The sequence below is a fragment of the Mus caroli genome, chromosome 6 (genome assembly GCF_900094665.2).
Source record: "Mus caroli chromosome 6, CAROLI_EIJ_v1.1, whole genome shotgun sequence".
NCBI classification, from domain to species: Eukaryota; Metazoa; Chordata; class Mammalia; order Rodentia; family Muridae; genus Mus; species Mus caroli.
Genome location: NC_034575.1, coordinates 132,231,289 through 132,246,482, shown reverse-complemented (window position 1 = coordinate 132,246,482; position 15,194 = coordinate 132,231,289). Strand labels below are relative to the sequence as shown.

The 15,194-nt window shown below is 46.3% G+C and overlaps 1 protein-coding gene across 6 annotated transcripts in view; it reads right to left on the bottom strand.

Moving 5' to 3' along the window:
- Positions 1-249: 249 nt before the first annotated feature.
- The window catches only part of Etv6 (ETS variant 6), a 230,945-nt gene continuing 216,000 nt past the window's right edge, over positions 250-15,194 (bottom strand). For 5 of the 6 annotated variants that reach the window (XM_029478404.1, XM_021164907.2, XM_021164908.2 and 2 more), the window contains 3 exons: positions 6,949-7,091; positions 5,708-5,808; positions 250-1,745 (listed from right to left, as the gene is read on the bottom strand). In XM_029478404.1, the coding sequence (XP_029334264.1) occupies positions 1,529-1,745; positions 5,708-5,808; positions 6,949-7,091 (461 nt within the window). In that variant the 3' untranslated portion in view covers positions 250-1,528. The remainder of the gene's footprint in view (positions 1,746-5,707; positions 5,809-6,948; positions 7,092-15,194) is intronic. The other variant, XM_021164909.1, reaches the window with a different exon arrangement.

The following is a 15,194-nucleotide window of genomic DNA, read 5'->3' as shown; positions in this document are numbered from 1 at the left end:
GAGGGCTGCGAGATGCTCATTCCATGATGTGGGCGAACACAGGAAGGACAAGGGGTGGTTTTGAAAGGCAGGCCTCATTATCTGGGTTTTAAAACAGTGAACTTCAAAGAGTCCATTTAGATGGCTAGAAAAGGAAAAAAAGCTAGGCATGGGGGCACACACCTTTAATCTCAGTGCTTGGGAGGCAGAGGCAGAAGCAGGTAGATCTCTGAGTCCTAGTCTGGTCGACAGAGTGAATTCCAGGGATACACAGAAAAACCCTGTCTCAAAAAAAAATCCAAAAAATAAATAAATAAATAAAATAAAATCAAATCCCTGCTATCAAAAACCCTAAGGAATAGCATTACCCTCATCTTGGGAGATACGTCTGATCTTATGTCGAGGTGGAGAAGAGCCACAGATATGTCCTCCTGAAATACAGCCATGACAGACGGAAAAAAAAAGTCTAAATCTGAGGAATTTCCTGTCTGCTCCGGCTGTGCACATACCGGCTGAGCCTGAGACTAAATTCCAGCAACCTCCCTCATGTGTGTTCTGTGTTCCGTGAGGACCAGCATAGAAGAAAAAGGCTAGGACTTGGAGTGTGTGTGTGGGGTGGTGACAATCCCACAAGGGCATGATGTCTTGGGACAACCTTGGTGACCTGTTCTTGCTCCTAAACTACCAGGCCTGTGTGGTCTCTTATATTTTCCTAATATGTAGCACTTTCAGGACAATCCCAAACTGCCTGGGCCTTGCAAATCCTGTGGCCACCCTCTGTCCTATCTTATGCTCGATCCTACTATTGTTCTTTCTAGAATACAGCAGCATTTGGGGGGGGGGCTGGGAGGGGGATGTCTGGCCTTCCTCAGATGGGTGCCCAAGGGGTCTGACTGTCAGAGCAGCCGGGTCACTGTGTAGTTCGGGTGCTAGTGAGGCTAGTTCTGATGGAAGGCCTGTGAAGTGCATAGCAGGCAGAGATGGGGGAAGGAGAAAGGGGCGGGGATGAGCGGCGAGAGAGGGAGACGGAGACAGAACTCTTCTTTTCCATTGTTTGAAAGTATCTCTCTCATTTTGTTTTCCTTTCTCATCTAAGACCTGACTTGGACAGGACACACCAGATCTACGTGGCAGGAAAAAGAGGAACCCGATTCCTTCTGCAAGTTTTCTCTTTCCTGACCAGCCGAGCTGGCCGTACTCGGTGAGATTTGCAACAACAACAAAAAAATTAATAATATATATATAATAGATATATTTCCATAGGAAAACAACATGTGATGTCTTCCCTGTATGAACAATGAATAGTCAAACTGCATGTTCTTAAAAAACAAAAACAAAAACAAAACCAGAAACACCATGAGACTACAACAGGTGCGGGGGAAGGGTGAGGGTGAGGGTGAGGGTTACAGACAAGAGATCCGAAGGAGAAGCGAACGTGACGTGTGAGTCTCAGGCTTGTGCCCTCCGCCAGAACTTCAGCCCTGCCATTGCTCGGTGGCTTGTCTAAGGTGCTCTGGGTCCCTCTTGATCGGCAGGAGAAGTGTCCCTGCTATTCCCGGGTCTCTTCCTTTACAGCCACTCCTAGCTCGCCTGCTTCCATTACGCCTCCTGCGGTCCCCGTGGGCAGGTTTCCTCTTGGCCAGCCTACTGGTGAGGCTATGGTAGGTTCATCCTCTTGGTACGTTTGTTCATCCAGCACTTGAGACTCGAGGTGTTCTAGACGGTCTGTCCGGCCACTCATGATCTCATCTGGGGTTTTCATGAACCTTTGGAGCAGGAAATGAAAGAGTCACAAGAATCTGTGTTCCCAAAGATGTCCCTCCACTCTCTTTACCACAACCCTTAGAGCAACTTACATGGAAACTGGGAACCTATCCTCACAGGCTTTTTATGTGAGTGCTGGAGACTTGAACTTGGGCTCTCACACTTACACACCAAGCACTCTTGCCCATGGAGCCGTCTCCTCAACCCCAAGAATTAGACTTTTACAGAGACACACAGGCGTCCTATACCTACTCCCATTCCAATCTGAGAGCCCAGAGAACAGTATTTAAAACTTGAATTTAACTCAGAGTATACTATAGCTGTCAAATGGATACTTTTGATGAACAGGCAGGTTAGGGAAGGAAGCTCCTGCAAATTAGAAAAGCAAGAAGAGTCCTCGTGTTTCCACTAATCTACCTGAGCTGACAGAGCTGACCTCGTGTCCTCCTTCTTTTGTGGCTGGAGTCTACAGCAGGCCTCACATTCTTGATCACTGTGTGTTATGTGGAAGAGCCACAGTGACATGTTCAGACCATTGCTCGTATGTGCAGGTGGGACAGTGACATGTTCTGACCATTGCTCATATGTGCAGGTGGGACAGTGACATGTTCTGGCCATTGCTCATATGTGCAGGTGGGACAGTGACATGTTCTGGCCATTGCTCGTATGTGCAGGTGGGACAGTGACATGTTCTGACCATTGCTCGTATGTGCAGGTGAGACGTCTGGTTGCAAATGCCTTGTCTTCCCTCACAATGGGGGATGTGGCAGTGGGGTGACAGTCGGGTGGGGGCTGGTGGGTGGAGGAGGGTGGTGGGGTGGTGGTAGGCTGAGGTGATGGTGATGTGGCAATGGGATTGGGAGGCAGTGGAGTGGGGCACTGGGGCTGAGCTTTTTGCAGACTTCACTCTGTTTGCACTTTTCCCTTTTCCTGTGTGTGGCCCCTATCTTCAAACACCCCTTTCCTCTCACCATTCTGCCGAGTCCTAGATGCAGTCTTTGGCCCATCTGCAAAGCACCCGAAGAAACACTTACTTTCCACTGCTCACTTGTGTTTACCTACTGATCCTGTTAGCCCTGACAGAGACCATGGCTCACATCTCACTGCTCCTGTCTGTTAGCCCTGACAGAGACCATGGCTCATACCTCTTTATAAACTTTCAGTTTTTCTGACCTGGAACTTTCTGGACTCCGTCCAGTACTCTCTTGTGGTTTGCTTTATCATCAAGGAGTAGTCACCAGCATGAGTTCACCCTGTAGTCTACCTATCATATGTCATGTCACTAGATTATAAACCTAGTCAATTTACATGCACACACACACGCACACACACACACACACACACACACACACACACTGTATAAGGCACCATTTTGTATCGTTTGGCTTCCAACACTTCCTAGCAAAAGGCTAATCTCTTCCTCAGAGCCTCTCACTGGATGCTGGCGAACCTTCCATGCCTACTGACATTCCTTTCTGCTCATAGCTGCTCAGCTCCACATCACAGCTGCTTCTCTCTGTGTTCTACTGCTATCTTCTCGATAAAATGTCTTCCGCAACATCTGAAGTTGCTAAAGCTCCCCTGAGACCCAAACTGACCCTTCCTTCATACCACTTCGCCTTGGTAAGCTTAAAACTCCATACCACACCAGTTGGTCATGAAATGTTTACTGAGGTCCTCCCTAAAGCATATACAAAATGAAATAAATCAGAGGCCTCTAGCTTCTAGGAACTTATGATTGAATGGTGGCGAGGAAGATTTCACACATATTATTAAACTATACTAGTCATGATTACTGAAGATGTCTTAAAGACTTATTTTAGTTTATGCATGTGTCTTGTTTATGTGCACCATGTGCATGCAGGAGCATGAAGAGGCCAGAAGAGGGCGTCAGATTTCCTGGCACTGGAGATACAGATGGTTTGTGAGCCATCATGTAGCTACTGCTGGGAAGTGGTCTCGCCTGCTCCACACAGACTATTAAAAATGAAAGTTATGGTATGCTTGAGGACAGAGGGTACACAGGAGATGGTGGGAGAGGGTGTCTACGTGGGAGTGAGCAGCTGAGGAGGGCCTCATAAAGGGCAGGCAACTTGAGGTGGCCTTGAGGGTGTGTGAATGTGAGAAGGTAAGGGATATTCATGTCTGTCATACACATTCCACGAATGTGCTTGCCACAGACTTCAACCCCAGACAGGCTGGTTACAAACCCTGGGAAATGCAGCTGCCAGGCGTCAGGCCTTCAACACAGAACTAGACAGGGAGAGTGATGTCGAGACAGCAGATGGTGCATCCCAGTAACTGACTTGGATATAGAAAGAATCAAATATGGGTCCACCCTCAATTACTTTGGACAGTGGTATCAACTGATGAGAAGAGAGATTTCTGGGTAGAATTTCTCAGCCATGAAGGCCTGCCTTGCAGGAATTACACCTGGAGCACTAATGTGATATTTTAGCAGGCATGTTATACATATTTTTGAAATTCCATGAAGGGTTTCATGGTCAGATTTAAGACTAAAGACTGAGGTGGAAAATGAGGTTGAGGGTGGTGGGATCCGCTCATCTAGGGTAAAAGAGCAGGGAGCTAAAAGTTCGGGGTTAAAGGATGAAGGTGTCAACAGAGCCGGAGGCAAGGAGGGCTCGTCTGTATTTATTTATTCCACTGACATGTCTTCATGCATTCTCTGTTCCTTTTGAAGGACAACGTGACCTACGTTGGTTCTACATTACCGCTCCACGTCAGTGCTAATGTGTGGCTTCTGTGTTCTCCTCATGAGCACTACCGTCGAGTTCACCACGGCTCCTCATATACAGTGACATTTCCCTACCTGTACATAGATGATCCTAAATCCACATCTCCAGACCCAGAGGTTGTGCTTTTTGTCCTAAATTTGCCAAAACCTACAACCTAAAGTCTTAATTGCAATATGGCTTCCTCCTGTCACTTCAGTGACCAATGGTGTGAGTGAGGGCTCCCCCTATGCCATCCTCATTATTCCTTTAGATCCTTCTTCTTCTCTACTTCCGGAAATCACAATCTCCATGGTAGCTGAAACAGCTGGAACCATTAGCTATGGAGAATCTGGAAGGAGGGAGGGAGGGAGAACTTCCGACCCCAGTGGCTGTCATACTTTTCTAACGGTGCTGTGTTTGTAAGACATACAATCCGAGGGGCTCAGTCGGTAAAGTGCTTATCACGTGAGAGTTCAGTTCCCACCCCCACAGAAGGGGACAGAGTGGCATATGCTTAGTCATCCCAGTTGCTGGGAGGTGGGGACAGGCAGACCCCTAGAGCTTCTTAGTCAGCCCTAAGCCAGTGAGACCTAATCTCAAAAAAAACAAGGTGGATAGGGCCTGAGAAGTGGTATCACAGGTTGACCTCTGGCCTCCAAACGCATGTGCACACACATGTCTACACACAAGCCAAACAACATTTTTATGAATTAATGGTCACTCTTTGATGGGCTATAATTTGGAGTGTCCAACTCTGTGATACAGCATTCTCTATTTCACTAAGAAAGTGGCTGTTGTTGACCAAGTACACCCACACAGTGAGTGACTCACTGTGGGTCATGACCTGAAGCTTGACAAAGCAGCTTCCAGATTTGGTGACCTGGAAGTCCAAGCTTACTCCTTCATTTTGCTATTGACAATAGTTATTCTGATTGCTCCGTTTAACTCCATCGGACACCAATGTCAGATAATTCTGTTTGACCACTGTGTTATTTTAAAGATGAGTCAGATCGCATTTAGCTTTGGCTTTCATACAGGAGAGACTTCAGTGAAAGGCGCGATCTTTCCCCCTTAAATCCTAACAAGCCAGCACCCAGTTTCCAACCAACTTTCCAATCCAATTGCAGTCATGGCTCTGGGCCTCAGATTGGCATGTCAGAGCTCCTCCCTCTTATGTAAAGAAAACAATGTCCTCACAAAAGAAGGAAAGGGAAAAGAGGAAGTGCTACCTGAACAAAAGCCTTTGTCCGGGCTCCTTCCTGATAATGTTTAGTTTGTAGTAGTGGCGCAGGGCTCTGGACATTTTCTCATAGGTCATGTTTGTTCTGTTCTGTTTGTTCAAAGGAGGAAGGGAGAGGGAGAGAGAAAAAAAAAAGCACAAAGACACAATGAAATGAATTTCAGAAAAGGCACCAGGCAGCTATTAAAATAAAGGCTGTTGAGTCGCTCCACACGGCCTCACCAGCCTGGGAATGCTACCTATTTGCTGGTCTGCTGCCTTCTGCTATCTGCCCTCACAGCCACTGTGGCCAAGGTCTCCTCCTAAACTGAACTGCCCTAGTCAGGGCTAGAAGGACTCACTAACCTAGCCCATTCTACGGCAACTGACCTCATTCCTTCTGCTTGGGAGACTGCTCTAGGCTTCTCCTATCTTAGGTGGGAGGCCTTTATGTCTGGTTCACATCAAGTTCCGTTTTGGGGCGCAATGACGATTATACACTTACTGTCATTGATATTGATGGGCAGTGCACAGAAGGTCCCTCAGTGACACAGGTACCCAAACATCTGTTTAGGGGGCCTTGACCTATCTGTTTGTGGCCTTTGACTGGACTTTCTCAATTGGGAAAGAGCTCTGGCTGCCTTCTTAGGAGGCTTGAGTCTCGGCTGTGTCTCCTCGGTGTCCTCAGCTTGGTCTTAATCTCCTTATGTGTCAACTGGCCTGGATCATGCTTATCTCCTTTTTATATCTGTTCATTTGAACCGCCTTCCTTACTATAAAGGACTATGTTTTGAATTCCACTTCCTCTTCCTCCTTTGGAAAACTGTGGGGGCAGGCTTCTTGCAGCTTTTGCTTGCAAAGGGGGTGTTTTATAATCAGAACATATTTTCCATGCAGAAATGGACTTTTGTGAAAAGGGGGCTTTCCAACTGGTGGGGACAGAAGTAACACTTCCCAAAGGTCCCCTGTGAGTCATATAGCTCTCACTACTTCTCTATTCCTCAGTACTGAAGGACAACAGGGGTGGCAGATCCAGGTCAAGGGGCGTGGGCCCCGGACAGAGGTAACACATGGAAAAACAGGGATCTTTAATTATTTCCTTCCTTCATAGCTACCTAATTGTGTGCCCAATGAGGATAAACCAAAGAATCATGGGCAGGCTTTGGAGGCAGCAAGACAATCCCCCTCCAATTCAAGGATGAAGCCTGTGTTCTGGCAACAGCTTCCCCAACAAATAGTTGGCCCTTTTACCTTGTGGTTTCCCCAGAGTCGAGCCAGTCCGTTGGGATCCACTATCCGGAATATTTTGGATTCTTTGTCCTCCCATCGGATGAAGTTTTCGTACCGGCTGTCAGACAGCAACTGATAGACATAATCCCAAAGCAGCCTACAGTCTACAGAGGAGAGAGGAGAGGGCTGTTGAGAGGGTTTCTGTGGAGGCAGTCACGAGATTTAGAAAAAGAGTGTGGGCCTGGAGTTGACTGTCTTATTTCCTTATTTCACAGATGAAATGGGTCCTGAGAGAGCCGGGGAGCTCCTGCTGACCTCTGACCCTTTGACCCAGGGAGACTTGGTGTTGACCAAGGCTACCACTTTTATATGAGGACCAAGGAGGAGCAGACTTGTTCAAAGTCATGACAGAACTTGAAGTTGAACCACACAAGCTGTACCTGCAAATGAATAAATGAATAAATAGGCTTTGATAACGGGCTACAGAGAGGGTAGATGGATAAATGGTAGAAAGAGAATCTCTCTCTCTCTCTCCCTCTCCCTCTCTGTGTGTGTGTTTGTGGAGGCCAGAGGCTGACATTAAGTGTCTTTGTAAATCATTTTCCATCTTACTAGTTTTGGAATTTCTCTGTGTGAGTGCGTGTGGGCATATCCATATTCACTGAGACGCCAGAGGAGACACTGGTATCATGCTCTGTCTGCCTTACTGTCTTGAGACAGGGCCTCTCATTGAACCTGTAGTTCACCACTTCTGCTAGGCTGGCAGGCCAGCAAGTTCTAAAGACCCACCTATATCCACCACCGTCCCTAATTCTGTGGTTACAGCTGTGCATTTTACATGGCATTTAACCTGACTTTTACACCACTGCTTGGGATTCAAACTCAGGTCGTCTTAATCGCATAGCAAGCACCTACCCACTGAGCTATTTCTCCAGCCCCTTCACCTACATCTTATTTATGTTAGAGATATAGTCTAAATATCTCTATTTAGATAGAGATCCCTGTTCAGTCTCTCACTGAACAGGGATCTAGACTGTCTGTTTCCCTAGAACTGTTTTTACAGAGGTCTGCAGATATATACTGCCTTTATGTGAGTTCTGGGGGGGGGGGTCACTGTCAGGTCCCCGTGCAAACACTTACCGACTGGTCCATTCCTCAAGACCAGAAAGAAAATCTTGTGTTCCAATGAGAACAGTATGATAAAAAAATTAAAAGATTAGACTATTTTGCAGATGGTGGAAGATGCTGCAGGGATAGTGGAAGACGGGGGCTAAAAAGAAAACAGCAAGAAATGAAAAAATGATGGGAAATTAAAAACTATGTGGCTTGGTGACGTTGGCTGTGGGGACTGTGCCTAGCATTTAAAAAAATACAGATGTTCTCATTAAATCATCCTTTGGAGGTCTTTCAAGTTGCTTTATCATAATGGAATCATGGTGGAAAGGAACTTTGTGCAAGAATATCATTTCTCACTTGGAGAACTCATACCCGATTAAGTGGTCAGACAGCAAACATTCATAAGATGATTTACTGTCGTCCTGCTCTGGGCTCAGCCCAGAGTTTTGGCTGTGAATCTCTGGTTTCTAGTGCTGGAATGGTACCTGGTTTGCCCTCCAGCCCAGACCAAGGCGCAACAGAGACAAACATGCACCTTCTGGGCATAGCAGATGCTGGACTAACCCCTGGCTTAAGAGTAGGCGGTGCCCTTTCCAGCTGCTTCCTGAATGTGCATCTCACGTATTTACATGCCCACCTGTGTGAGCAAATTAGTAGCACAGGCTGCAGGATCCCACAGGGACCAGAAGAGGGCGCTGGATCCCCCAGAACCAGAGGTACAGATAGTTGTGGGCTGCCATGTGGGTGCTGGGAACTGAACTTGGGGTCTTTGCAAGAACAGCGAGTGCTCCTAACCGGCTTGCCAGCCCCAGTGAGTGCCTTTATAAAAGATAACTGCAAGAGCTCCCTTACATATCTATCTGTGAGGACCCAGCAAGAAGGTGCTACCTTTGAAAGAGAGGGAACATCCATCAGCAGACCTCAAACAGACACTAGAGCTCTGCCCTTCAACCCTGGAGTCTCCAGAAAGTGGGGGCAGCATTTCCTTCCTTTTCCTCTTCCCTCCATTCTTCCCTCTCTCTTCTCCTGTACTTCCTGTTTTGTAGACAGAGTTTCAGTATGTAGCCCAGGCTGGCCTCAGACTCGTGGTGATGTTCTTGCTTTTACCCTCCAAGTGCTGAGGTGACAGGCATGTACCACCACATTTTGCTAATTCCCACTGTTTGTGGTCACCTTAGAGCATTTTGTTTCAGCAGCCTGGATGGACTAAGACAAGAACTAAGCTGTGATTCTCTAGTCTGGCTTTGGTGCCACAATCAAAGGGCAGGCACACTTGAGTTTTCTGTAGTCTTACCCGAAAATGCTATTCAGTGAGGAGAAAATGAAGTGTGCTCACGGCCCCTGTTCTGCATGCCTGAGTGGTAACAATCATGTGTGTATACCTATGAGTGCAAACGCATGTGGAAGCCAGAAATCAAGGCTGGGCATCTCTTTAACTGCTATGCACTGAGACACAAGGTCTTTCATTGAACCTGACACCCATCAGTGAAGCCTGACTGGCTGGCTGGTAAGTCCCAAGGTCCTCCTGCCTTCACTTACCCAGTGATAGGGTTACAGGTGAGCACCTCCATGCCTAGCTCTACTGTATCCACCGCAGTAAGGTTAACACAAGGTAAGCACAGTCCTCTGGGCTCCAGCCCCCCCCCCCCCCCCCCCCCCCCCCCCCCCCACGCAGAGCTCAGACTTAGGCACAGAGCACACAGCTCTCCTGACCTCCATTTTCATCTGCACAGGGATTTTCCACTGCACTTTCTTTTACTATCATGGCCCAGCCCAGCTGTCCCTTGGATTATTTCTTCAGCTAAAGGCTTATCCAGCCCTGGGGTGTCAGGTAGTCTTTTCAGAGACCTCAAACTTGGTTCCTGAATGTGACTGTATAATGTGCCCACTCGATGGCGAATGTAGGACAGGGCTCGCCGGAGAACAGACTGTACTTGTAAGCTTCAAGAACATTTGTGTATTGCAGTGTTTTTCCCCTTTCATAAATTTGAAAGTAACCCCAAACAAGCTCCCAATTGATCACTTTAAATGACATTTAATCCAGCAAAGCCAACATTAGCTGCGTAATAAAAACGTTGACATTCAAGACACACTGAATTACTCAGCCACTAACGGAAGTAGCAAGGGGAATTTCATGGCATAAAGCAGTTGCTTCAAGCTCAGAGTGTAAGTGGCTTTTATAGCACTATTGATTTCTCTGTTTCTTTAAAAAATATGCCCAGATGATAAAAATAACTGTCTGACCACACAGCCATGTCCTTTCTTATTTACTATAGAAGTATAAGCCACCTGAGTTATTTTTCTTTTCAATATTTCTATTAAGTAAAAGGCACAATCTCTTGTTCTCTATATCTTTTGGATACTATTATCAGAGACCCCCTGGAATTTTCTAGCTTTGTCTGATGCCATGTCTGTACAGATGCAATGTTCTTTGATCAATAATAAAAATGCTATAATTCAATAAATAAAATAAAATAGGCTATATTCTGTTAACAAAGTCCATCCTATAAAGCAACTGAACATGCATGTTTATTATTTTTAAACCATAAGTTACTTATTAATTTTAAGTTTATCTTTTTAAAAGAAGACTTATTTATTCATTTAATATATTTGAGTACACCATTGCTATCTTCAGACACATCAGAAGAGGGCATCAGATCCCATTACAGATGGTTTTGAGCCACCATGTTGTTTCTGGGAATTGAACTCAGTACCTCTGGAAGAGCAGTCAGTGCTCTTAACCTCGGAGCCATCTCTCCAGCCCTAAGTTTGTCTCTCCTAAGGAGACAATGGTGTTAACTGTCAGCTTGACAGAATATAGAATCACCAGCGTGATGAGGCTCTGGGAATGTGTGTGGATTATCTTGACTGAGTTAACTGATATTGGAAGACCTGCCTACCGTGGGTGGTGCTATTACTAGATAGGTTCCTGGACTACATAAGTGGAGAAAGAGCTGAGCAGTAACATTTATTTATCCTTCTCTGCTTTCTGATTGTAGATGTGATGGAGCCAGTTGCTTCAAGCTCCTGCTGCCTTAATTTCCCCACCGTGATGGGCTGTACCTTGATTTGTGAGCCAGAATAAACCCTCTCTTATCAGAGCAAAGGGAAAGGAAACTAGGGCCAAGGTCTTTTCTTCCATATAGGGACATCTGAGTATTTTAAAGAAATGCTAGTCAGTTGGATCACCTCTTCTAGAGGAAGTTTACAGAATGGATTATCTCAGATAAAGCTCCTTTCCAACTGCAGGGAAGAGCAGCTCCCTGTTTCCTGCTGGGTGAGGTACCTGGCTCTAATAAGCATTGTAAAAATCCCTTCCTGTGGTTAGAGAGAAATATTTTCACTCCCACGTCTGTCTCCTACTAGAGACTTATTGTATAAACTCACAGGACAGAGAATATAAAAAAGATGGGCAATTCACACATAACCAATATGGCTTCTAAAAAAAAAATCCCTGTTAGACAAAACCAATCTTTAAAAATTCTGAGTAGGCGGGTCAAATTACAGACAAAGGGAATGTGTAATGATGGAGAATAAAATTTAACTTTCCAGGAAGTTTCTAAGAAAGTTGTTTTTATGTTGTTTTACTTGCTCAAATGGAATTTTACGTGATGGTCTATGAACCCTGCCTGTACCATGCGTTTAAGTTTATAGAACCAATGGGACACAAAGTTCAGTGTTCCTGGTTACACTTTTAACACTGATGACCTCAAAATTGCTAAGTTTATTGAAAGCCCAGCACCAGAGCAGGTACAGTAAGATATAAACTGAGAAGTGGCGGCCAGCTTGCCACAGCCATTGTTCTGAGCTGGGCAGTGATTTTTCCATCTGAGCTGGTATGTGACAGGGCCTGGAGACAATTCCAGTTGTAAAAACAGGGGTGGATGGAGGTACTTTTGGCTAAGGCTGCATAGGGCAAGTCCCTACGACACAGCACTCTTTGGCATAAATATCAAAGAGTGTGAAAGTTGGGGTGCCCTTTATAGGCACACAGGTTCCCAGCATAGAGGGGATCCTCTGCCATCCAGCTGCTCTTCCCTACCCCAGACCACATCAGCTACTGCCCAGAAGTACAGAGTCTCTAAATCCAGCACTGCCAACTGGGTGTTGACCTGCAGCTGTGTGTGTACAATGGACAACTGCTTGTGTTTTGCTGTGGTGGAGGAAAACAGAGACCGTGAGTGTGCAGTGGAATGCTGGGGAAGGGTGCGGTGGGGACAGGTAACAGGAACCACACTGATGCTTCCGGGCCTTGCAAACAAACGGACTCTTTCCTGCTATTGGCGAGTTATGCAGCAGGAGGAAGGCAGACACTGGACTCACGCTCAGACCAAGTGAGATACAGCCTATAGCAGGAGGCTAGCAGTCCCCCACCATGGTTTTGCTACAGGTAGGTGTAGCCTCTGGATTTATATCCAGGGACAGCTGAGAGGTGGGAACATGGGGAAACAGTCTATTTTCTAAACACTACCCTGAAACATTCCTCCTCTCTAGAGCTCTTTGATTTCACGCTGAAACCAGTACAGCGCCTTTGATAGAATGTGAGAGGTCAGAAGCACTTAGAACATTCCAGATGGAGTGAACGGTCTTAGTCCTTATCTTACCCACCTCCTCTAAAAGGGACAGTGGGCAAAGCATAGGGGACAGAGGTCACAGATGCAAATTCTGAAGGAAGTTGGGGAGGGGGTTTGGAGGGGTGTGCTTGCTTTGTGGGTTAGCATCACTTACTGCTTGTCAACACCCCTGCCAGTTCAGGATGGACACCTGAGTGCTGCACGCATCTCTTAGTCCCACAGTATGACAGCTCTGTAGTGAAGCAGAGGAGGGACCGGGACCTGTGAGCATTAAATTAACCCACTTGTGTGTCACATCAATCAAAATCGCCCAGAAGTGGGCAGTATTCCCAATGCTACAGATAAGAAAGGAGCCTTAAGCCTGGAGTATTACGCCCTGACCTGGAAGGCAAGAACTGCATTCCATCCTGCTGACTGCAGAGGCTGGGGGAACCCACAGGTCCGTCCTGCTTTCCTGAGGATGCCCTGGCTCTTCAGTACAAGACCCTACCAAGACAGGGCTCTGGATGGAGGGCTCCAGAGGCTTACTTAGTCCCTGGGACAGTGCAGGGGAGAGAGAGTTGCTCTTTCAGTGTGTGCAACACAACTATGGCATCCTTTTGGCGGAGGGAAACATCCCACAACTCTGTCCTTTAACATGAGATCCTCACTCCTCATTAGGAAGGCTTAGAAATGACGTGGATCCTCATTTCTATGGCTCTTTTTATTTTATCTTATTTATTTTTATCTTAAAGGCTATTCCTGAGGCTCATTTACAAAAGGGGGAAGAATCCAAAAGCCTCACTTGAAGTTACTCTCCTTCAAATTTCTAGGAAGGTAGCAGAGAAGGTGAGCAGGAGGCTGGAGTACCTGGTCTATCCTCCACTGCCCCAGGGCCTCTGAGGCCACACCTCCTACCATCCTCCTTGAAGGCTCCCCTTTTATTGAAAATAAAAATTTCCCCCTCACATACTATATCCTTATTACATTTTCACCTCCCTTCACTCCTCTGATTCTCCCCACCTCCCCTCCCTTCTGGATCTACTCCCTTTTAGTCTCTCAGAAAATAGGCTACTAAGGGAAAATAATAAAATAAGATAAAACAAAACCTAACACACCGGAATTAAGACAAACCAAACCAAACAAACAAAAGGGAAGAGCCCAAGAAAAGGCACAGAGTTCAGGGACCCATCCATTCACACACTCAAGAGTCCCCATGAAAACACTAAACTGGAAGCCATAACACACATGCAGAGGCAGACGTGTGCAGGCCTTGTGCTTGCTGCTTCCGTCTCTGAGTTCCTATGTGCACTGATGCTCTTGATTCAGAAGGCCTTGTTCGCTTGGTGTCTTCCATCCCCCATGGCTCTAAGACTCTCTGTGCCTTCTTCGCCACAGGGTTCCACAAGCCCTCAGGGGAGGGGTCTGACAGAGACATCCTCTTTACAGCGAGTGTCCCAAGGTCTCTCATTCTTTGCACAATGCCTGTCTGTCTGTCTGTCTGTCTGTGGGTTTTTGTATCTGTCCCCATCTGCTGCAGGAGACTACTTCTTTGATGATGGCTGAACAAGGAACTGATCTATGAGCATAGCAGAATGTCATTAGAAGTCACTTTATTTACTGCTAAATATATATATATTTTGAAGACCAGTAGTATTTTGTTTTACTATAAGTCCCTGGCTTATGTAGTCTCTGGTTCTTGGTCACCCAAGCAGTGTCTGGTACCGGCTCCATCTGGTGGAGTGGACTGTCGTCAAATCAGATATTGGTTGGTTGCTTCCATAAGCACTGTGCCACCACTGCCCTACCATATCATGTAGCCAGGAGGACAACATTGCAGATTAAAGGATTTGTGGCTGGCTTGGTGTTTACATTTCTTTTTTGATAGTGTGTAGAATCAATCAAAGGTTTCTCTTAGAAACATAAACAGAATACCTTCTTGTACCAAAGCTATTGGAACATATGGGTGAAGTCTCTATGAGACACCAGCTTGACCTCTCCGTGTTCAGTTGGTGAGGTCTGTAGGTGTTCTCTTCAGCAATGGGGCCTTGCTGTAGTCTGTGGAGAGCAACCTAAGGTCTTGGCAACAGCCTGGGTCATTTGGGGGTTGCCATGGGACCCCTTTGCCAACAACCTAATTAGATGTAACCTAGTCCTGGTATTGGAAGCTTCATGTGGTACAAGAGATGGTTAGCTAGGTCTCTGTTTCCCCATTATTTGGTAATGGGGAGACACGGACCCTTTATGTTAGGGGTCTCTCCCTGTACTCCCTCCCTCATCTCCCCTGAAGGCTTCCAGGGTTGAGTTTCTATAACAAACAACTAAATATACATGAAAGTCCATTGTTTGGGCCCCTTGACAAGGATGCTCATGTCTCCCTAGTCCGAATCTTCTTGCTTATGTTAAAGATGTAATCTTGTAGGCAAGCATGTTCTTTTTCCAGGCCCAGCAAAGGTTGTCTCTAAGGATCCGAAAGACTGCCATGAAGTGTGTTAGTGGGGAGCTTGGAGTGAGGGGACCCTGAAGTGGGAAGGAATTCTAAGTCTTATTTGGTGTAGTTAAGTCAATTGAATAATGGCATCCTGAAAGAAGTTCAAG